General features: G+C 38.8%; 2 protein-coding genes across 3 annotated transcripts; one reads left to right on the forward strand and one right to left on the reverse strand.

The window, feature by feature from the left end:
• Positions 1-2,283: 2,283 nt before the first annotated feature.
• On the reverse strand, positions 2,284-13,045 carry Rfk (Riboflavin kinase). Of its 2 annotated transcripts, none has more exons than XM_089234270.1 (4): positions 12,824-13,045; positions 8,422-8,573; positions 5,559-5,661; positions 2,284-4,071 (listed from the first exon to the last, which is right to left on the reverse strand). In XM_089234270.1, exons 1-4 carry the CDS (start codon positions 12,912-12,914, stop codon positions 3,965-3,967), a joined length of 453 nt encoding a protein of 150 aa, XP_089090396.1. In that variant the 5' UTR covers positions 12,915-13,045; the 3' UTR covers positions 2,284-3,964. The 2 variants fall into 2 exon arrangements, with proteins under 2 accessions (XP_089090396.1, XP_089090395.1); XM_089234269.1 differs by lacking the exon at positions 12,824-13,045 and adding an exon at positions 9,301-9,457 and having other exon boundaries at positions 2,286-4,071.
• Positions 13,046-13,123: 78 nt separating this feature from the next.
• LOC149083895 (uncharacterized) lies at positions 13,124-20,144 on the forward strand. Its single transcript, XM_089234268.1, has 4 exons — positions 13,124-13,371; positions 16,493-16,720; positions 16,879-16,937; positions 19,184-20,144. Exons 1-4 carry the CDS (start codon positions 13,320-13,322, stop codon positions 19,985-19,987), a joined length of 1,143 nt encoding a protein of 380 aa, XP_089090394.1. The 5' UTR covers positions 13,124-13,319; the 3' UTR covers positions 19,988-20,144.
• Positions 20,145-23,613: the final 3,469 nt, after the last annotated feature.

Genomic DNA, 23,613 nt, shown 5'->3' on the forward strand with positions numbered 1-23,613 from the left:
AATGATAATGGTTTAAAAACAGAGCGATGACTGAAGCAAAGTGCCATCAGTTTCAATAAGAGTTTAAGAAATAATTTAAATGATTTACAATATTAACAAAATTTATTGATCACAAAAGAAAAAAATTAATTTTTAACTTTTTTGAGCTTTTAGTATTTTACTCACATGGTAACATACACTCCACGAAACACCAGCTCTGGCTATATCACTATATTGCACTTTACTGCCATTAATGAGATGGGTTGGAAATGAAGGCACTGTCTATTGGTGGTTACTTCAAGTTCATTAGGGAAAACATCTTATATATATCCTCCCTCAGGTTCGAACCCAGAACCGTGACAGCAACCTTCACTGTGGTAGACAAACATCTTATCACCATGCCACTCAGGCGCTGGTAACATACACTACTTCACCAAACACCAACTCTGGCCATATCGCTATATTGCAATTTACTGCCATTAGTGAGATGGGTTGGAAGTGAAGGCGCTGTCTATCGGTGGTCGCATCGAGTTCGTTAGGGAAAATATCTTATCGATATCCTCTCTTGGGTTCGAACCCGGGACCCTGACAACAACCTTCACGATGGTAGACGAACATCTTACCACCATGCCACTCGGGCACGGTAACATACACTGGTACACTTATCAGTAATTCATGATACAAATACAAGTTAAGCTTGAAAACATGCCCAATTTTGACTTGAGGGAGTTCTAGGCAAGGCCAGAAGGCCTCAACTTGAGAAAAAATATCTGAAGCCTTAAATTAGTGTGGCCCATGCAGAAATCTGGTTCAGCTTAAACAGTCCCCTAAAGTTTCTAGAACATTAGTTTTTTTTAAGTCAGCAAATTAACTTCCGTAGCATAACTTTTGTTACTAGAGCTGTTACGTTTTGGTACATAAGGCTTTTGTGGTCACTTTTGAACACTTGGCAATGCTGTTATCAAGCTCTTTCTTTAAAGGCAGGCATGGAAATCCTCTCTCAAACTTCTCCTTAGTAAATGAAAATGTTTTCTTTAGTAGTTAATAAAAATTAGAGACAAGTAAACAAAGGTTTAATAACATTGTTACCTATGAAAGCAAAAGGAAGACAGAAGAAAAATAGCAACTTAACTGAAGTGCTGACTCATTAGGGTGATGAACTAACAAGATTTTACCATAATATCAACATATAAGTAAATATTTCTGTGCAATAAGGGTACTAACATTACTACTCACAGTAGAATCCACTTGTTGCTGAGTAGTCATGTTGTAATGGGAAAAAATTGTGGGGATCTAGGTTCAAACCCTATTGACAGAACAGTGGTGGTTGTCTAAAGAGTTTTCTGCGATTTCCCAACTTGGAGGAGCGAATGCACAAGCTTGTCTCACATTTCAAAAAGTCTCCCCACCGAGAGCAGGCAGACTTTCAACATGATACTTTCATAACATGAAAACTCAAGCATTAACCATCTTTATTTCAAGGTATGGAACACAGATGGCAGCACCAGCAAGAACACAAAACAAACACTAATCTAACAATATAAATACGTTAGGGTCATGCATACGCATACACTCACACAACACATTCCAATATGTACCAATTCATTAGAAGTTCTGCAAGGAATGTGTATGAGGTGCATATATAGTTAAATTAGCGTAGTTGTAGAATCTTGAAATTTCATGGCTCTGGATGATTTCAAGCATTGAAGTTTTTGAAATTCCTCTCATTCCTGTCTCTCTCAAATTTTCCCCCAGGAATGCAACCGGTTTCATATTCTAAATCTGTTTCCTAATGTGGACAAAAACACTGGGGACCATAGAATGATACAGCATATTAGAAGCTTTGGGTTTAGTATAGGATCCTATGTGTTGGGGTCTATTATTCTTTGAGAACGATTCAGGTTTTCAGTCACTTACCTCAGATTGCACAAGCTCTGCTGTATTAACAAACATGGATAGAGATACAAGGGAACATAGCAACCCCCCTCCCCACATCAAAAATTTGTGTGGGTGACCCTGCATATGTGCACACGTAATCAGAGATGGATTTAACACCGAGACCACAGTGTGCTCTGGACCCCTCAAAAAATCCCAACTTTACAACTTTTTCCTACTTTAAGAGGGAATTTCTATATTTTCTTCTGCACCTCAACTGACCTTAATCCACATCTGCATACGATATTGACATATCATTGTTTTGCCCCCCCCCCAACCTTCAAAATCGATCTCTACCTATGTTTACAAATCTCACTATACTCAATTAAAATGAAACAATGCTAGAAATATACTCAAAATTTAGACAAAAAAAATGTATAAATACTTTATTGGTTCTAATACCCTATACTAAAAAAAGGTAAATCATCTTTCTTTCATGTTGCGCTACAAAAAAATATGTATATATATTAATTTACATCTATAAACAATCACTCACACATTTAGATGTATATATTCATCGCTTAAAACATAACAATACTTAAGATCCCTACCATATTACAGTAGACGTTGGAGAGAAAAGGGAGTCACCCTATCATTTCAGTAGATTGCCCTTCCTAAGTGTTGTGGTAACCTTGTTAGAGATGGGCTACCCAGGGCCGTCTTAAGAGTATCACAGGCCCCCGGACAAATTGATTTTTCTGAGGCCCAACCAAACAAATTCTCGAAAATTTCAACCAGATCTGATTTTTGTAAGGCCCCTGTTCACTTGAGGTGCCCAGGTGGCCATGTTTTAAAACGGCACTGGGGCTACCATCTCCCTATTGTCATCTCTTGGCGACTTTCTTACATTTTACAGAATTGATTTGGCATGTATTTCAGGGTTGTAGCTTGCCTTTTCAGGGTCCTATGGTAGAACTTTTTTTGTGGCCCTTCTTGAAAGGGTTATTATTATTATGCAAAATAAGTGCAAATGGTAAATGTTTTTTGGGGCCCTATTTAGCTCAGAGCCCTAGTTGCCCCAGCCTAGTTACGGTAATTATGTATTTAGTTAGGGCCGTTCAAGTATTAAGTTAGCAAATTTTTTGTAATTTTTTTACCCCCCCCCCCCTGTCAGCAAAATTTTGTCATCAGCTCCGCCCCTCTGAATCCTAACGCATATTGGTAAGAGAAAGAATTCAGCGAATTTATTAAGAATATTTCATATTTTCATAAAGGGTGGGTTGATGACGTGAGCGTTATCCACAACCCCCCCCCCTCCGTTATCAAAAGTCAGAAAATCTGAAACCCCTTTCCCCACCCCATCGATGCTGATGTAATACCTGAATGACCCCTTAGAGCGAAAACAGACATCCCTTTGTGGGGCAGTTGAGAGAGTATCTGACTGCTAGTACAAAGGTAAACACATTTGATTCCAGCTCTTAATTGTAATTTTTTTTCTTTTGGCCTTCGTGTGCTTTCATCATATATTATTACGTTTTAATATTAATTTTCTGTGTTATTTCTTTGAGACGTGAACTATCAGAGTACTAGTTGGAGGAGTTTTGTTGGTCACCCCCAACCACAAATGTAATGAGATGGGGAGCGATTCCTGCACCCTTGTACCGGGGGCGCAGGAAGCAACCACAGCTCTCACAAAGTGATTATCTTGAAATTGATTCACACAAGACACAAATGTAAAAATAAAAAAAATTAATTAATTAAACCAATAATTAATGAATTAAAAATAATAATTTAATGTAATGAATAAATAAAAATAAAGGCGAAAGCACATCATGCTCACAACAGGCATTAGTTTTCTGGTGACTGGTTCCTTTAAAATGTTGATTATAAGCAAAATATTTCACCAAATTGCCAATCACGCCAAGATTACAAAGACTCCTTTCTCTCCCCAACGTTGTCATAATACGCATAATTTGTCATGTAGGTTTCGCTTTGTCAATTGCATCTTCCGCATTATCACTGAATGTAAATACTCGCGTTAAATAATATGTGCCCGTTTATCACAGAACAATGTATGAATACATAATTTTTTAAAATAATACAGTTTCTATCAGGTTTGGTGAAAAAATTCATGATCTTGGAAAGGTGTAAATTCGATTTCATTCAGTTTTTCTTTCGTTACTTCTATATCATTGTGTATTTCTGCCACTAGTTCATCTGTGAAGAAATAAAATAAACAGGTATTAAACTTAGGAATATTTAAACAAAAACATTTTAATAGGAATTAAAAATTAAATTATTCTCCCGCATTAGGCCACAAATTTGAGTCACAGATGCCGGAAAATTTGTAAATATCTGGACTCAAAGAATCGGTTTAATTGGCTGATTTGAACTTTATCTGTTCTCTGCATTTTCGGATCTTTTGTCTTTTACCAAACTACGTTCAGTTATTTGGAAATTTATGTTTAATTTTTGCTACCATAAATCATAATTTATGTTTTAAAAAATTTGATATTAAGCATATGCATTTGCATACACTAGATGAGGTAGATGGAAACAATGAATTTGTGAAGTGTTTATGTATTTCTAGACCAGGCATCTTCAATCCACTGCTCGCGAGCACCACTCTCTGAAGTATACAGAGTGCTTGATGCTCATGTCTGATTTTCTGCTCGCGAGAACTTTATCAATGTTCCAATTAAACACTTTGAACAGTTTGCATTCAAGGATTGAAATCATCATCATTTCATGCTTTTGTATGTTAAACTTGCCGTAAGGGTGCTCCTCTTTTCATGATGGGTACAGGCAGTGCTCACGACAGGAAAAGGGTTGAAGACTCTAGGCCATCAATCATTTCTGTTACACCATGGTCTTTTTCTGCACACGAGGGCAAGGACATACAATTTATTGCTGATTCCAAATGGCAGCCTTTTCATACTCACCGAGAGGATGGTGGGCTAACCCCTCAGTGTGGGGCTCCCTGTGGTAGCAATCTTTTCCTGTGATCATGTCACCGTTTCACCTTCATGTCAGGAAAGTTTCAGACAAGGACAAACCAGGTATTGAACTTGGGACACCTTTAAACATTCTTTGGGTATGCCACACATGGGCAAGTATCTTATCGATCAGGACTCTCGTGCCCTTGTATTTCTAGATCATGTGTTCATGATTAGAATAAGCAGAGCTGAAGATTAAAAAAATTGCACTGCAAAGCCTGATGTAACAGAAAAGCGACATCATATTTCTTCAATTTCTGAATATGCAGAAAAAACATGCAAAATACAATATCTGTATTGCATATTAAACTGATGATAATTAAGGATGAGTAAATGCTCCATTCTCATTATCATTAACAAATTCATGGGGGAAACTGTGTTTGCTAGAGTGAAAACAGTTATTTTATTCCGATCCACTTATTTATACAGCTCTTGATATAAATTTATATCGTCTTCTAACTGCAACGTGTGAACCTTATTAGATCTCACTTTCCAGGTGTGAAGGAAATAGGCCAGACTCCAACATCCAAAAAAGCCAGGGTCCCTCAAATTTTACGGCATGCTGGTTAAAAGAGGGGGGGGGGCAAAACTGTAGTAGAAATTTAAAAATTTTAATAAAAATCTTTCTGAATGGTAGTTTTGAAATGCATGACAATATTATAGAACAATAAATAAATCTATTGTTACGTAACTTTGGTAAAAACTCACCAACAGATGAAAAGTCTTTCTCTGGTCGAATATATCCTAATATTACCACTTTCAACAATGAACCATAAAAATCATCCTCAAATTCATGGATAATGTGTGTTTCCTGAAAAAAAATTGAAAGCGGTAGTTGTTTAGCTTATTCATTTTTATTTCACTATCAATTTAAAAAATCAATATAATCAAATTAATAGCATTTAGTGTATGATATCAACGTGATTTTTTGAACTAGGTGTTTAACATTGGCCTTTGATTTGAAGAATTCAGTGTAATACGCTTGTAATAGCGAGAGAGAGACAGCTGAATGTCTAATATATACCTATATGTCGCCCCCTCCTTCTCAAGGTTAGGGGTTCTTTGAATCTAGATAGAGGAGAAATGTATGGAGGATTATGACCACGACATAAGAACTTGTCGTCCAATAGACATTCATAATAAGTCACTTTTCTTATTATGACGTGGAAATTATATTTTCGTGCTTAAAATCAATATTTTTGTGGTTACATTCATTCAACATGGATGTCTTGAGTACTTGCAACAACATTGGACCTTAAACTGAACTTATGTAAGTGTGTGTGCTTACAATTAATTATTACAATTTTATTATTAGTTTCTAACCTGATATACACTGCTGGCCACCGTAAATGCAACACCCTGAAGGAAGCATGCAAATAATATGAAATTTACAACATGCATTAGCGGAGGTGAGATATGCAAATGATTAGAATTTCAGCGCAGACGCACATCACGCGCGCCTGTGGCGCCACTTCAAAGCGCTATTTAAGGCTTGGAGATTTCGACGATTTGAAGTACGACAATTGTGTTTTTCTTGTGGTTTTTTCAAAAAAACGATCAATTATGCCTCGTAGAAAACAGTGATCATCTTTTGATCAAGTATCCGAGTTCAACAGAGGAAGGATAGTGGCCTACCGAGATTGTGGATTATCTTTCAGGGAAATCGGTAGTCGTGTTGGACGAAACCAAACAACTGTAATGCGGATATGTGATCGTTGGATGCAGGAGGGTACGACGGACCGACGTGTTCGATCGCATCCACCTCAGTGCACCACTTCATTTGATGACAGGCGTATTGTGCGTATGGCAGTGACGGATCGCTCAGCCACATCACGAACCATAGCACAGCACATTCAGTCTGTACCGCATCATCAAGTATCTGCGCGTACCATTCGACGCCGTTTACAGCAGAGTGGTCTGTCCGCAAGATGTCCATTGCTTCGTCTACCCTTGACGCAGAACCACAGACGTCTCTGCCGCCAATGGTGCGATGAAAGAAGGATGTGGACGGCACAATGGAATGAAATTGTCTTTACTGACGAGTCACGCTTCTGTCTGCAACACCACGATGGTCGGATTCGAGTCTGGAGACACCGTGGAGAGAGGATGCGGAACAGCTGCGTTATGCACCGCCACACTGGTCCTGCACCGGGTATTATGGTATGGGGTGGTATTGGATATCACTCTCGCACTCCTCTAGTACGCATTGCCGGTACTTTAAAAAGCCAGCGCTACATCTCCGAGGTGTTGGAGCCAGTTGTCCTTCCTTACCTTCAGGGCTTGCCCACAGCCATATTTCAACAGGATAATGCGCGACCACACGTGGTACGCATTGTCCAAAGGTTCTTCGTCAATCGCCAGATTGAATTGCTTCCCTGGCCAGCTCGCTCTCCGGATCTTTTGCAGATAGAAAACATGTGGTCCATGGTTGCTCAACGATTGACCCAGATTACATCCCCAGCTGCCACACCAGATCAACTTTGGCAACGCGTGGAAGCTGCTTGGTCTGCTGTACCCCAAGAACACATCCAAAGTCTCTTTGAATAAATGCCGAGGCGTGTGGCAGCGGTGATCTCCAACAATGGCGGCTACTCTGGCTACTGATTTTGGCAGGAACCACACTTCACAGAAGTCTATAAATTTAATCATTTGATGCTTGGTCAACATGTTATCCACAAAATAAATATTGTTGCGATATCTCTTGTCTTTCTTGGTGTTGCAATTTGGGTGGCCAGCAGTGTATTTTTATTGCAACTGCTTACATTATAGCAAAATTATTAATATAATACAGTAAATCATCACTCAAATAAGTCGTCACTCTGGTTAAGTCATCAGTTTTTTTCAGTCTTGTCCAGCTTCCATAGATAGCATTATTAAACCCTCGGTTACTTATCGCTAACTCGTCACTATGGAAAAGTTTGAGAGAGAGGAACATATGGTTTCTATGGCTTCCTTTGAAGCAAAAGCTTAATAACAACACTGCTATATGTTTGAAAGTGACCACAAATGCCTTATACCAAAACAGAACAACTCAAACAAAGAAAATGACACAAAGGAGAAGTTCATTTTCCGATTAAAAAGACAGAAGTTCTTGAAGCGTTAGGGACTGTTCAAGCTGGACCTCATTCTTGCATGGGGACCTCCATTAATTCAGGGCTTAAAACTCAAACCATTTTTTATTTATTTTTTTTTCGTTTGATAAACCCCCCCAGTTGAGAAGGCTTTCTAATGTTTGTTTTGCCCTGCCCAGGGGAGACGACCAGGAGCCTGTCTGCTTTTCATAGGATGTTCTATTATTAAATTAGATAACAATAAGTTAACCCAATTTTTGATTTCATAGCCAATTCCAAACACACAACTTTTCTTTCATATCTCGTACTTAGTGATTTCAACTGATTAGACATGGAGGATTTTCTGACGCAGCAATGTGCTTTGTAATTGCCTTGGACATCATTTCTCCTCCACAAGTGGAAGTTTATGTCACATTTGAATAAAATAAACCTTCACAACAAGTGAAATTGCCCTAAACTTATAATAGACAAAATATCAAAAATATACTAAGATGAAATACCATTGATTTCTTTTCATTTTTATAAAATGGGTTCCAGCCCACACTCATGACCATCTTATAAACTGGCCCCATGTCAACATTCGCCCAACCAAAGTAGATTCCGCAATTGATGCTGTCAGGGAGCTTTTTAACAACTTCTTCTGGAAAGTTTGCTGTGAATTATAAACATAATTAAATATGCCATGAAATGAAATATGTAACACAAGTATTCATCATTATTATAGTTGAACCCGCTCATGAAAAAGTTGGAAAAAACAGTGAAACTATTTGTTATATTTGTACCGGTTTTCAAAATGTTGCGTTCAAGCATTCGGGTGGTCGGCTGAAGTTTGTTTTCTGTGGTTCCCAACTTCAAGGCGCAAATGCGAGCCGATCTCCCCGTTAAAAAGTCTCGCGCACAGAGAGCAACAGTCCTACAATGATAAATCATTCAATCATAACACTTCACTCATAGTTAGAAAAACTGGTGGCAGATGGCAGCACTAAACATAACAAGCATTACAGAGAAACAAAAAACTACACGTCACGTTTTACTACACGTACACGCACATTCCCGCATGTACCGATTCGTTGGGGGTTCCGTGGGGGGGGGGGGGTGTGTGAGCGGGGTGCATGTGTGGTGTAGCAGTAGTAGGTAGGGCTCGGGGATCCATGATGTTCTTAAGTCAGCCACCTTGTTGGGCAATTTGCCTGTTGTGGCGTGGTATTTGTATATTATTTGTATATTCCACTATCAATTTCAGGAATCATGATTAGCTGATATTTAATCAATTTCTATCAAACTCTTCAACCGTTATCATGAAAATGACATCAAGAATAATAACGAAACAAACAAATAAGAACCATGATCAATGTTATATTTTTTAAATCAACGATAACCTGTAGGTATCCCCAAACATTTGCTGCCTAAAACCGAATCCTTTGACAATTGCCCATTAATACATGAAGGAATGTTTTTCAAGCCGCAAATTTTCATAGAAGCTAGTTCACATGTAAAGCTTGATCACCATTACCACTGATTCATCCCCACCTTTACCAATTGCAAGACATATCTCACTGCTATGTGGGCTAAATTGAACCATACTCTGAATTATCATTCGTAAATCGTGATCGAGATCACCCTTTTAATTGCTCAAGTAACATGGTTCCTTGTTTTATAGGTCACTCTTTTGATCATTTATACATATTCTAGGTCAGTGTTTCTCAACCGCTGGGCTCTGACATCATTCATACTGGGCTGCGATTGATCAGCCGTTTTATTTTTCTCATTCATTTTCCATTGATTTTGTGTTTGACCAGGCCTTCTACTTACAAAAATGAATGAAACTGGGCAGCGGGCTTGCCAAGGTTGAGAACCACTGCTCTAGGTAACTCTTTTGGTCATTCACAAGCTTGCTAATACTCTCTTTTAGTCATTCACAAGCTCGTACACACTCTGGATCATCCTTTTATTCACTCACCGACCTAATTACTCGTTTTTTAGATCACTCTTTTGGTCATTTCACTGAACTGATACTTTACTCTCTCAAGCACAGATCCTGGGGGGGGGGGGGGGGAGCCAATCACCCATCCCAAAAGCTGAATAATACAGGAGAAATTTGTCTGTTCCATAAAACATGAGATGATCAAATGCCCATACACAGTCGATTCTATGGCACATTCCCCCAGATCTGTCTGCTTTTGCTCCATTCACAGCTGAAGATGTCTGCTTTTGAAATAATATCGGAGTAAGATGAATAATATGGGAAATTTTACCTGTCCTAGAAAATACAGGACGAACCACAAAACTTATATAATTTGTCCTTCTTGACATATTATCCAGGAGCTGCACGTGCACTCTTTCTCTCACATGCTTGCAAACTTTCTAGGTTACTTTTTCTGTCACTCACAGACATAGTCCCTTGCTGTCTGGGCAGAGACAGATTTATGGAGCGTTATACAAACTTTGCCACCCTTCTCCCATTCTACTAATTTTCTTGGCCTCCAGAAGTGTCGACATGGTGAAAATTTAAATTGTTCTGTATATACAATGTACTCGAGCCCATGTGCAGGTAAGACTGTCCTAAAAGCATCATGCATTCCCCCCCCCCCCTTCCCAGGTCAAATGACTTTTTGGAGGCTCAACCTGGTAAAAATTCTTGAAAACTTTCAAGGGTTCTTATTTTTTGTAAGGCTCCCTCTTCTCTTACAAACAAACATACAAACACAAGGCTGCAACATGCCCAACAAGGTGACTGAGAAAGAGATGCCCATAACAAAATACGGGTGTAATATATTTCTAAAATACAGCAACCCCCAATTAAAAATGCAATTATAAAAATTAAAAACTATATACACATGATGAAATATTATACAGTGCCCATAAAGAATACCTATGGTTGTCTTATTCTAAGTATGGATAAGTTCTCGATTTACCCCAACATGTTTATCGTATTTCATTTAGAAAGTGTCAATTGTGTTAGAATTTACAGCCTCAGGGCTATTCCATTTATTAACAACCCTATTAGAGAAAAATTCCCTACGACATCACAATCTAGAATTGGCCTTTACCAATCGATACAGGTGTCCCCTTGTCAAAGCAGTCGATTGACGACATATTAATAATTCACGGTACATCCTGTCCATTCCATTGAAAATTTTGAACACTTCGATCGTATCTCCTCACCACCTGCGTTCAGATCCAATGTAAACATATTCAAAAAATGAAATTTCTCTTCATAACTCAAGCCCAGTGTGGCAACAAGGACATGCATAGCTCTTCTTTGCACCCCCTTCAACCAAGTCAGTGTCCCTTTGTAAGTATGGTCTCTAAAACCTTACAGCATACTCCAGTCCAGGACGAACTAAGCTCGGAGAAGTGGGGGAATGACTTTAGAAGAACGTGAAGAGACCTTTTGAAAATGAAGCCAAGCATTCTATTATATTTTTTTTTACCACCGCTGAACAATGTTCAGAAAACCTAAGCCGCTCGTCAATAACAACTCCCAAATCAGCAACCCTAGTTGCACCCGGGACAGTGACATCACATTCAACTCATAAATGTACTTTTGCTGCAAAACAACACTATAATCTTGGGTCAAAGGGGGAATTTTAGCTCTCTTCCCCCCCCCCCATCACAATTTGCATACACCAACGAATATATGTGATATAACTTATTTAGTACTGTACCAAAAAGTTTAGAAAAGGGCAACTATAAAAACTCAATATTGAGAATCTTATTGAACACTTTCACTCATAAAGAATTATTGAGGGTCTTCGACAACCTGTAGGGTTCCCAGCAAAACCTGATTGATCTCACTTCCCTGTCCAAAAACTCCTGAAGAAATATAATTCAGAGAGAGAGAAAGAAAAAATCTCAGCCTTCCAAATTTTTTTCAGAGTTTCATTCTACCCCAACTTTTGAGGGCCCTGGCTGTGTCCAGGTGGGCCCATGCACTAAGATGACAATGTGTGTGTGGGGCAGGAGGATGGGTACATTGCATATTAATATTTGGGGGGGGGGTCTAAGCCGCCTCACAAAATGTATTGGAGAAGGGTCTCAAATAACCTCACTCCCCCCAAAAGTTTCGACACCTGTGTCGGCCACTCATTCCTCAAATCTGCCTCCCCCCTCCCTGAACTTTCTGCCTTAGGCTACAGCTCCACTATAAGCGCCCCCTCCCATGTAAATACGCCACAGAGTGAGGTGAGATAATAGTAAGAATGAATCACCACTATGAACATAGCGAATCAATAGTAGCTATAACAATCAATCGCTACCAACATAGCAAATCAATAGTAGCTATTACCAGTGGGGGGGGGGGGGCTTAAATATTTTGCGGTGCGAAAATAGCTTTGCGGCCCTCTAAAACGAAGTTTCGTAACTCCCCAGTAACTATGAACCCCCTGGTGCACGTAAGGCTCACATATGCACCCAATAATTAATATCAAACTACTATTTTTTTCCCATGGTCATAAAAAAGCATTTGAGAAAGCCATTCGACAATAAATTTTAACAATAGTATGTTCAAGTGTGCCTCCAGGCACTTAAAGGTTGTGGGGGGGGGGGGGGGAGGCTGTCAGGCTATAGAGAACCGATTATCTGTGGAAACCCTAGGCCAGAGGGCTCGATGTCTGAATTTTAGAGTCCTTAGATAGAATTTTGAGCTATTTGATTTTTTAAAAACATTTAAGTCGAAATGTAATCAAAGTATTTTTCTCTCGTTTTGCGGCCCCTAATTTAGCGGCCCAGTGCGCCCGCACCCTTCGCACCTGCTTAAGTCCGGCCCTGGCTATTACAATCAATCAATCTATTCAACTCTTCGATAAATAACTTACCATGAATGTGGAATCAAGGGATAATAAAAAACAAACAAATCAAAATCATCATAAATAGATTTCTTTTTTTGAAATCAATGATCACCTGTAGGTATCCCCAAGCATTTGCTCCCTCGACCAAATCCTTTGACAACTGGTCCACTGATAAATAGGGGGAAGTTTTTCAAGCTATTCATTGTGAGGGCTTCTTCATGGACGCTTGTTCACGTGTACAATCACCTATGCAGCTCGATCATCATTATCGCCGATTCATCCCCACCTTTACCGATTGTAAACAAAACTCCTCTCATTATTGCCATGTGGGTGCGAGAAATAAAACCCGTACCTTGTAGAATCGTTCACAAGAAATCCTGAAGGTGTCGCTACAAGTACTGCACGGGTTGGTGACGTGACAGTCGATGATGGCGGATGTCGTGGTGATGGATGAAGAAGTGAAAGTTGTGGAAATGGAATATTTTTGATTTCAAGGTCAAAGCCGTTTATAAAAACACTTTTTTTGAAACTCTTCCACGGTCAAGGTCGTCTGTGTGTGATATGTTTTTTTTGGCCTAAAACAGCGAGGAAAAATAAACTGCCCAAGGATGGAAATTGACGAAGAAGAAACGATTGCGACGAAAAATTCGGCCCATATCGGTGAGATTTTTTTTTTGTTGAGATCCTTGAAAATGTATGAAATGACTCACGTTAAGTGTATAGGCGGAGATAGACTTGAAAGTCTGGGGAAACACGATGGCGATTGTTGAGAGAGGGGAGCATGATGATGTTAATTCATATACTTTCCTTATCTTTATGCTTATGAGCTCCTGGACAGTGAAGGTTAAGAAAAGGCTTCGAAAGAAGAATCATTCTAGCTAATCGAAAGGATTAGCTAGAATGCCCACTACCTCTTGTATCCCTCTCTAGTCCCTAATGGTAAATTGTTTTATGGTTCTCAGGGGTGAAATTTCGAAACAGCTTTGGTATAAGAGGCAACTTGGCGATTTTCGGTGACTTTTCTTTCGGCTCCAAACATGTCAGACGACCCAACCAAAAGTCGCCAAGGCCGTTAGACACTACGGACGCTGAAAAAAAAAAAATCGCCAGCATAGAAAACGATAATAAAAACCCATTCAAATAATGAAAAATATCGCGAAACACAAAAGAAATCGTATGGTCCGCCACTTGGCGATTATTTGGCGCCACACATGTCTGATGGCCCGGCGAAGAGTCGCCAAGGCCGTCAGACACTACAGACGCCGAAAAAAACACATCAGCGTGCAAAACATAATAGAAACCACCAAGCATAAAAATAGAAAAAAATATCAGTTAAAAAAAATTACACCTGACCCATTTTTTTAATAATAAAAATATCGGGGCATAAGGAATTCAGGGCATAAATATTCTATGTATTAAAACTAAAACTCTGACCCTTTTTTTTAAATAAACGAATCCGGGCATGTTGAATAAATAAATATTCTATGCATTAAAACTAAAACTCGGACCCTTTTTTTTAAATAAACGGATCCGGGCATGAAAAATTCTGTAGGCTCATTTTAAATAATAAACCGATAAAACAGAAGGCATGGCAATGGATGAATAACTAATAAATACAACGAAATAATAAAACGGTATGATACAACCTGAGCAGTAGATAATAATCCGTAATGACGTAAGCTACAGAAGGGAGGAATAATAATCAAAGAGAGAGAGACGCGCTGGAAATGGAACAACGGCTGCTTAGAATTTTTGAAAAAACGCGGTGAACAAAAGAAAAGTCCTGTTTGGTGAAGCCAGCGCCATCTAGTATCACCCAACGGAACCGGAAAAGTGTTAAAAAATATGCCCAGAGAAGCATTATGACAGTCTTGCCGACTTATCGCGAGAAAAAAGTCGCCAAAGTCGTGGCGGACCATACTGCATCTGTTCCAGGTAGGCCAACATAAGGTAACCTATCCACTCTTTTCAATAAACAATGGTCCTGTATGTTGTATAAATAAGTAGCCTATATTCTATGCATAAAAAATTAAAACCACACTCTTTCTGGGTATCCAGATTATTTGAAATAAAATAAATAAAAATGATACAATCTTACTGCGTCCGATAAAAATATAATCCTAACGCTCAGAACGAAAAAGACGAAATGGCTGGTCAGAAGTTTGAAAAGACACGCTAAAAACAATTAGCGCCACCACAGCATCGGAGGAACATTCTGGAACAACGACAACCCAGTTAAACAACTACAAACCAGAGCGCCAGCATTGGCAACTTATTATCAGAAAAAGGCTGCCAACTCGGCAAGTTCCTTATACCAAAGCTGTTCCGAAATTTCATCCATTATACCACTAATAATATAGCACATAATATAGAGTTAAATAACATTACAGGGAAGTGGTTGGGGGTCCCTTACCAATTCACATACTTACTCTCCCTAAAGAAGAATGTTTTGTATTGTTCTGCAATATACTTTCAGCTGACTGAAAATGTTCTGCTGTGAAAATTCCATAGTAGTATGAACACGGCCTCAACTAGGTACTTGGTTTGTCAGGGCAAGTACATATTTTTGCACCTCTGTGCCGAAAGCACCAGACCTGCTTGTTTCCTCCTAGTTGCGGCCCAAAGTATGAAAGACAGGATACCAAACAAAGATGGAGTTTGGGAAAAAAATTATTTTTCTCTCTTTATATGTTGCCATCTGGACTATTGTTGTGACAAACTACTAGGTGAGGTTATCAGGTCATCCCTGTGCAATCCCATGGCACATATACAGGTCTCAAAGGCAACAAATCCTCTCTCTCAAGTAGTTTAATAGTCTAGGGCAGCAGTTCTTAACTGGTGCTCTGCAGAACCCTAGGGGCTCCACTGCAGCTCTTGTAAAATAAAAAAAAATCCAGTAAATTTGAAAAAAAAAAAGTATATAAATATTTAGAATAATAAAAATAAATCAGTAACTTTGATCAATAAATAAAAAATAGACCTACACGGGGCTCCGCCATAGAAATTGTAGACCAGAAAAGGGCTCTGTGAGTCAAAAAAGGTTGGGAAACGCTGGTCTAGGGCACTTAACCCAGCAAGTGAGAGGAATGGATTCAATTCCCTGTAAAGGCAGTTGAGCTTTCCTTCCTGGATTTATCTTTGCATCAGCCAACTGTCGAAACCTTTGTAGTAATAAGGAAGAGTGACATCATTTGGATAGAATAAACTCTGTTGAAAAAAACTGCAGTAAACAGAACATCTTGAAAAAGAGTCGGGAAGTTCTATATACATGCAGGTCATGTAAATGAGAGTTGGAGTGTCAAATAGTAAATATATATATTTTTTCAGTGTTAAGCATCATTCAAACAACAGACAAACATTCTATGAATGTAATTAGCTCATATCCTAGCAACCGCCCTGAAAATAGGCGTAGAAATTCAAGCAAAATTATTATCATCAGTATATCTGAGTTCATTTCATTGAGGTAATGAGCAAGCTTCATTAGCATTATTCTGTATGTGAAATCAGCTCAGATCACCAATTACTGAAGTTATAGCCAGTCTTGTTACAACTGAAGTCATTATAATCAAGTTTGACTATCTCGTCATCCCGTATTTTCCAGAGAGAAAAATATATGTCATGACTCGTGTCAAAATGATTGCATTACTGAAGAGATTTGGTATTGCAATTGGTGCTATCATGATGAAGTTTTGTCGTACAATATTTCTTGCATTGCATTATCATTTGAATATTTTGTTCATGTTTCTCTGTAATGCAAACTGTATTGACTTTTACTTTCTAGTTATCGCTTCTGCTGCTCAAAGGAAGAAGAGAGTATTCAGAACCAACAAGAACTGCTGTGTCCCAGGGTGCAACAATAGAAAAACAGAGCGTCTAACTTTGCATATGTTTCCTCGAAACCTCGATCTAAGGCAAGAATGGGCCAAGGTTTGCAAAATTGGGAAACCGGTTGGCAATTTTATGTATGTTTGTAGCTGGCACTTTGAAAGGAATGAATATATTTTGCCGAGTAAGTTTTGGCTTTCTTTCTACAAGCAGCAATACATGTTATTAGCTATTTGTGTTTAAAGCATGTTTTGACACTTATCGCAAATCTGATTTTTTTTTTTTTTTGCAGTTGTTGTGCAAGATTCACCTCGATAAATTATACTTTTCGTTTCTTTGTAGATGTACCCAGCAAGAAAAAATGTCTGAAAAAGAATGCTCTGCCGTCATTGAATTTGCCAGTGAGTTGATTGCTTGATTCTCTTCATTCATTTTTTAAATGAATATACAAGATAATACAAATAAAAGTCTTGCACTAAGGGCTGCTATGAGTTGGAAAAGCTCTTAGTTAAAAGTAGATTTAGGCCCTATATCCTGATTTCTAAGCACAGCCAGGCATATTCTTTTGAAGTTTTTTTCCAACTTGGGACTTTTTCCTCTGCTTACATAAATTAAAAAAAATATGTGATACCCTGTAACTAGAATATAGTGATCACCATGTTAAAAAATTATGAATGTCGCTTAGACATTCAAACTTCAACAAAAGCCTTGAAGTTTGAACATAATGTTAACTCTGTATACACAATGATTAATTTGTTCAAAAGTGGTATACCCTTCTCTATCGGGACCTTTTTTTTTTCCTTCTTAAAGAAATTTATGAGGACCCATCCAGCCCCAAAGCAAAATATACCGATATCTGCTATGTACGTTGCAGAACAATCAGTGCTACTGCAGAACAATTTCAGAAAGAATTTTAGGGAAAGAAGCTTTTTTTTGCATGGAAAATGCTCTAAATGAATTTCTACCGCAGAACAATTTCAGTCAGCTAAGGACTCATTGCAGAACAATACAAAACATTCTGCTTTGGGGGCCATCCAGTCAACCCCAGAAATTGTTTAAAAATACCTAAAATAAGATGAAAAATTTAAGAAATATTAGGTTTTTTAATAACACACACAAATTCTATAAGAGAAACACATTCTTATTTATAGCTCCCAGATTAAAAATTAACTTTGTGTTTCAGTAATAATAGTTTGTCAGTTTCTATCAAATATCTCCTAATGCCAACCAGAAGTGTTAGAGGAAACATGGAGTCGATATTCCTGCACTCAAGACTGCACTCTTAGCTCAAGAGACATGTTCATTGAACTGCAGCCCCACGAAAACATAACAACTACACTCAAGAGCAATTGGATTAAAGACAGCTGACAGTATGCAAAAGTGGCTCTGTTGGGCGGCCCATGACCGACACAGGCATGACATAAATATGTATCATTTATATGCTCCGGCAATTAAAGTGCTGCTCACAGGAGCAGTCAAAGTTGAACCTATCAAGCCAGTTCCTATACTTGCAGCACTAGGCTGCTCCAAGCCACTCAGAAACTGGTTTTTCAGACATGTCAGAGGTGATTCTACTGTCAAAAATTGGGTTTTTTTTCACTGCTATTCTGGAACGAGTTTTAGTGGCAAAAAAAGATGGATCTGTATCATGGGCAAATTGTCTGGACCAGACATTTGGGTCACTCGATCTTGGACGTCGTGCAGGCACTTGAATGTTTACATGCCACAGTGTCAAGGGTCTATCGTGAGGACATCAATTTCAGTAAAAGAATGCCTGACAGGGCAGGCCTTTAGCCAGAAATTTCATTCTTGGGGGGGACCAAAGTGATAGAACAACAGATTTGGCCTTTTTCCCGGACATTTTCTCACATTCTGGGGTGGACCAGACCCCCCCCCCCCCACTATGGCCTTGTGGCAGGGCGAACAGCATATGGATGAGCAGGTTCTATATTGGCTGGCTCGCATGGTAACAGCAGATAGACAGGCTACAATGTAATAAATCACTCACCCACCAAAACATGCAAGCAGCCAAACCATCCAGAACTATTTCCTCGCTACAAGGTACAGAAGCCCTTGTCACACAAGATATAATCCAGTGCAGGGCTTGACAAATCGGAAAAAAATGTAGGCACCAGCAAAGTTTCGTAGTCATCGAACAATTTTCCCCCTGACAAAATTGGTCCAAATTAGTGGTTTTTTCCTTTTTACTTGTCCAGGATTTAGGGACCCCTTTATGTGCTAGCAGACACGCTGGCATAATTTCTGATAATTTTGTGTTGTCCTTCAACTTCAATTAAATTACCATACATAAAAAGTATTTGGTACCAATTCCAATTTTTTAGTCTCCATGGCGACCTGGCACTTATCCAGTGTACCCCTAATTTAATTGTTCTTGAGTGTATGTTCATGGTAAGATTTCATAAATTAGTGAGACTGACACGATAAACAGTTGAAACCCCCCCCCCCCCCACCTTCTCTGTAATTTTTCGATAATGTTAAAAGCAAGAAGATGGGCAACATGCAAGAAAGAAAAAGAAGCAAACTTGACCCTTTGCATTTTTTGCGGGAGCAATCCAGGAATGTTTTGATCACACATAAAATTTATTGACTTATGGATTAATTACTACATGGTTTTTTTTCTATGCAGATGCCATACACTTGCTGCGTCATTGGTTGTCAGTCCAACCACCCTTTCGAGCGGCAGCCAGTCGAGGTCTTTCCATTTCCAAATGATTTAGAAAGGAAGAGGAGGTGGCTAGAATGCATCAATCGTAGGTTTTTTGCTCCAAAAAGGACTTCACGTATCTGTGTGAAACACTTTGAGGATCGTTTCGTGGTTAAGGACCGCATAGCTGTTCAAGAAGACGGTAGTATAGAAATCGTTCCTCGCAAGAGATTTGTTTTAACAGATGATGCTGTGCCCACGATTTTCGAGAATGATCCAGAAGAGGAGCAGGTTGATTATTCTCCAGTGCTTCCGAAAGAGAGGAGGAGATTTAGGAAAATTGAATACGATGAAATAGGAATAGACTCGTTTGATGACTTCAAAGATTTCGTTATGGAGAATCCACCAGACAATTGGATCTTTGCGTTTTCAGATGACAACCTAAGTCTTATGAAGCTGAGTTTCGATGACTGCCCTAAAGTGTTTTTGGCCGCCAAGTTTTTCGCGGACCACACCGTGCAAATCTGGAAGAACGAAGTTCAGATTCCACTGACTTCTTACGTGCATCTGCTGGGGTCATCAGGGAAATGCGACACTTACCAGACGTATGAAAGGGTAATGAGGTTTCTGGAATATCAGACAGACGAGGGTCCGACAGTTTTCAACAAAATGGAACGTGCCTGCAGACTTCTGAATGAATGCTTAGTGAGTGCTCCAGGTGCAGTTAACGACACAGCTTTGTCTTTTCTGTGCAAACAGCTCGAATCTATCATCGAGGATCAATAGACAAAAGCTGTATCTTGCTATGTGAAATCAGTTGAAATGATTATATTTGATGTCCAAAAAAAACTCAAAAATGTTAATTATTCTGTGATCATAATAGAGTATGTACATGCATGGAATATATATTCTTGTTTTTCCTTATAAATTACTTTTCAATGAGTTTCTGTATTGTCTTCCCTCATTGAAAAAAAGCTAAATACACAGGGGCATAATTTTTTTGGAGATCTAAAACTAATGGAAATCATGTGTTAAGGTCTTTCTCATTGGACGTTAGAATGAATCACTTGCAGTGGAACAGAGCTCCAAAGGAAAGCAAGATGGTGCAGAACTATATCAACAGAGATACTACACACACACCACCTCTCCCATAAATATTATGCTGATGTTTGTTGCACATGGTCAGTGCTGTTTTAGTGCGGTTTTAAACCCTGTCCAGCAGGGTTTAAGCTACGGTCACATTTTTTCACAAAATGCAAAAGAAAATCTTAGGAAAAAAAAAAATAGCCCTTTCACAAAAATGCATACAGGAAATACAAAACCAGTAGACATCCAACCATCAATCATTAGCCTTGCAGCATTTTGCTAAAGCTTTTCTCCCCATTTTCGTGAAAGGAATTTTTTTTTATCTTGCTTAACTCTATAATGCCCAGATCGCCCAAAGTCGGCCGAGTAGGTTAATGCCCATAACCGCCTCAAGTCAGCCCAGCTAGGGGGTATGGGTATGTTTTGGTGGGCTTTTGTCACCAATGGGAAAGAAGATGAAAGCTCTTGTCAGAGGCGGGAACGGAAAAGACAACTGCAACGCCCTATCAATGGGATTTTAAAAGCTGATGTACTAGAATGTTCCTTGAGAATGGACTAAGGGTACTCAATGCATTTTACAAAGAGATAATACTGTGAGGAAAAGGGTGTTTTCTGTATATATATATATATATAGACAGACAAATTATCTCCAGAAAATCCATTGAAATGAAAGGGTGAACGTCAATGCAAAGGGTGGCATAAATAGAAACTCATGGAGAAAGGGTGGGGAGAGGGAAAGTGGATGAAATTTGGACGAGTCCACTTCGAACACAAAAAACTTGGTATTTTCACGACCCTCCCAGGTTTTCTATCTGGGAGTTAAAGAGTTAAACTCTGCTGTCCAGGGACCAAATGAAATATGATCTTGAAGCATGGGTCCACCCAGGCACCTCATGAATACCAGATCTGGATGAAATTTTTGACAATAAGCAAATATTGAGAAATTGAATTTTCTGGATGTTACGTTGAAGTGAATGTTTGGAAGAAAAAGTGATTTGTCTCTCCTCCAGGAATCGAACCTCGGTCCCCTTGCATACCAGGCAAGTGCATTAACCAATACACCAGATACACTTTTCAATTCCTTTCCATTATTAGCATGAAGCACTGAGTGGAGACATCAGCCTCCCTTAACTACAGCCCGGGCCGCAACTAGATGCTTGATTGACCAGGGCAATTACGAATTTTGGCTGGCACCCCCGTGTTGAAGGAGAGGTTTGAGAATAAAATTTGCACCCCCTCTGGGGCACAAGACCTGCCTGCACCCCCCCCCCCCCAGTTGCAGCTCTGACTACAGCAATTTTCACCCCAGGTGGGGTTTTTGTATTAAGAGGTACTTTTTCGGCCCAAAATATACTGAAAAATTTAATTTTCTGGATGCTATGCCAAAACAAATATTTGGAACGAAAAATTTTTGTTCCAAACTATTCGTATCGGTATAACCTCCGGAAATTAACTTTCTCATTTCGGGCTAAAAAAATATCTCCTAATAATCATATAAATCGGTAGGCAGGAATTTTCAACAAGGTGGAAGGAATCTGGAAGATCACTTAGCCTGGTGGCCCCATGATGCTCTCAAGACGGCCCTGGATATTGTTAAAATCTGAGTGCAAGCATGCAAATTGAAAGAAGAAACATTTTATTGCCAGATAGGGGAGCTCAGAAAAAATTCTTTTACCAGAGGAATCGTGATTCTCTAAAAACAGACTTGCAATATGGTTGAACATAACTTTTTACTATACTATTGCTTAACTTATCTAGCTGGTTCTTAGATACTCCAAAGGGGCCGCAGGTGGAAATCGTGTTAAAATGGAGCCAAAACGGGCTGCAAGAGACGCAGGGAAAATAATTCAGGTGTAAAAATGACGATTTTAAATGAAATATGGTTGGGGAAAATGTGACTTTCAGAATGAAGCAGAACTAACTATAGATAAGGGCCGTCTTAACACATGGGCCCCATACAAACACACCCCAGGAAGCCTTTGAATGAGTCCCCAGCCATGGTAAGATTTGATACTGTTTTTTAAATAAGTGTTTAAATTGGTATTCTTGTGAAGAAAAAAGATGTGTGTACCAGATTTGAATAATGATTTTTCTTATGTAGTTAGAAAAGATTTCAGTAAGTTTTTGCAGTGGTGTTGGAGCTGGAGGGTTCATTGAATGCTCGACAAGCCTCGAAAAATTTATTCAGAAATCAAAATCTCCTATATAAAACTTTGAGCTGAGCACTTTACAGTTCCAAAACACTTCAGACACTCCTGAATATTCATTAATGACTAAAGTTCTTCTAATAATAAAATTTGATAAACAAATGGACAAAAATGGAAGCCCTTGCCAAATTTTAACGAATAATTTAAGCATGATAAATTCATTTAGACATGGTCGGGCACCTCAGGATTGTGCAATCATGTGGAGGTATTATAGATGGTGATTGTTGTGTTACCCTCATTTTATCCAAAATTACAACTATTAGTCCTTACAGGGATTTTAGTCCAATGGAATGAATGATGAAAATTGTATTTAAAAAAATCTAACCGTTTTGCAGGAATTTGAAATACGTTACTTAAGTAGGCTTTTTGCTAGGAATTTTTTTTTTTTGGCTGTAAAACAGGGATGGCCGTATCTGGGGGGACTTTACTGTGACCTAAATTAATCGATTGGTATTTTCTATTAGGTAGAAAGAGTTCTGAAATATTACTTATATAACCTGTGGTCTCACAATGCTCGTGAAACAGCCTCACTGTACACTGCATAGCTGCTAACTTTGGAAAATGAGGATTCTGGAGGTTTTCTCGCAGATCTGAAGTCCATACAAAAATAAATATAGCAGGAATCTTTTAAAACATTTTAGGTAAATTTTCCCATTGCAAACACTGACACCATTAGCAAGCCATCGCTAATCACGTTCAACCAGTAGGTTGAAGTCCTTGGGTTAAATTGCCTCTCAAAAACCAAATCTTGCAAACCAAAAAAATCTCCATCGGGCCTGAAACTGGACATATGGATAAAGCAGATATTCACGATCATGTTTTTGATATCCAAAGGCTAGATTGACGAACTTTGTGTTTTCTCCCCAAAAATATTTTTTGTGATATGGCGACAATTTACACACAACGCTTATTAAGCAGCAGTTTGTTGTTTCTCTCCCCCCACCCCCCAAGTAAATGTAAGGATTTTTTACAATCACGGGTGAAATTCGAGAGATAGAAGAAATTTTTCGGGAATCTGGGAGATAGAGTAGAAATCCAGACTTGGCAGCTATGACACTGCATTAGTTGTTGCTAAGTGAATAATATAAGTAGTATTCTGGCGATGGATGTTTTCTTTTT

This window comes from Pholcus phalangioides, unplaced genomic scaffold (assembly GCF_987345545.1).
Source record: "Pholcus phalangioides strain wild (caught in Gottingen) unplaced genomic scaffold, Ppha-v1.0 ptg000008l_1, whole genome shotgun sequence".
Taxonomy (NCBI): Eukaryota; Metazoa; Arthropoda; class Arachnida; order Araneae; family Pholcidae; genus Pholcus; species Pholcus phalangioides.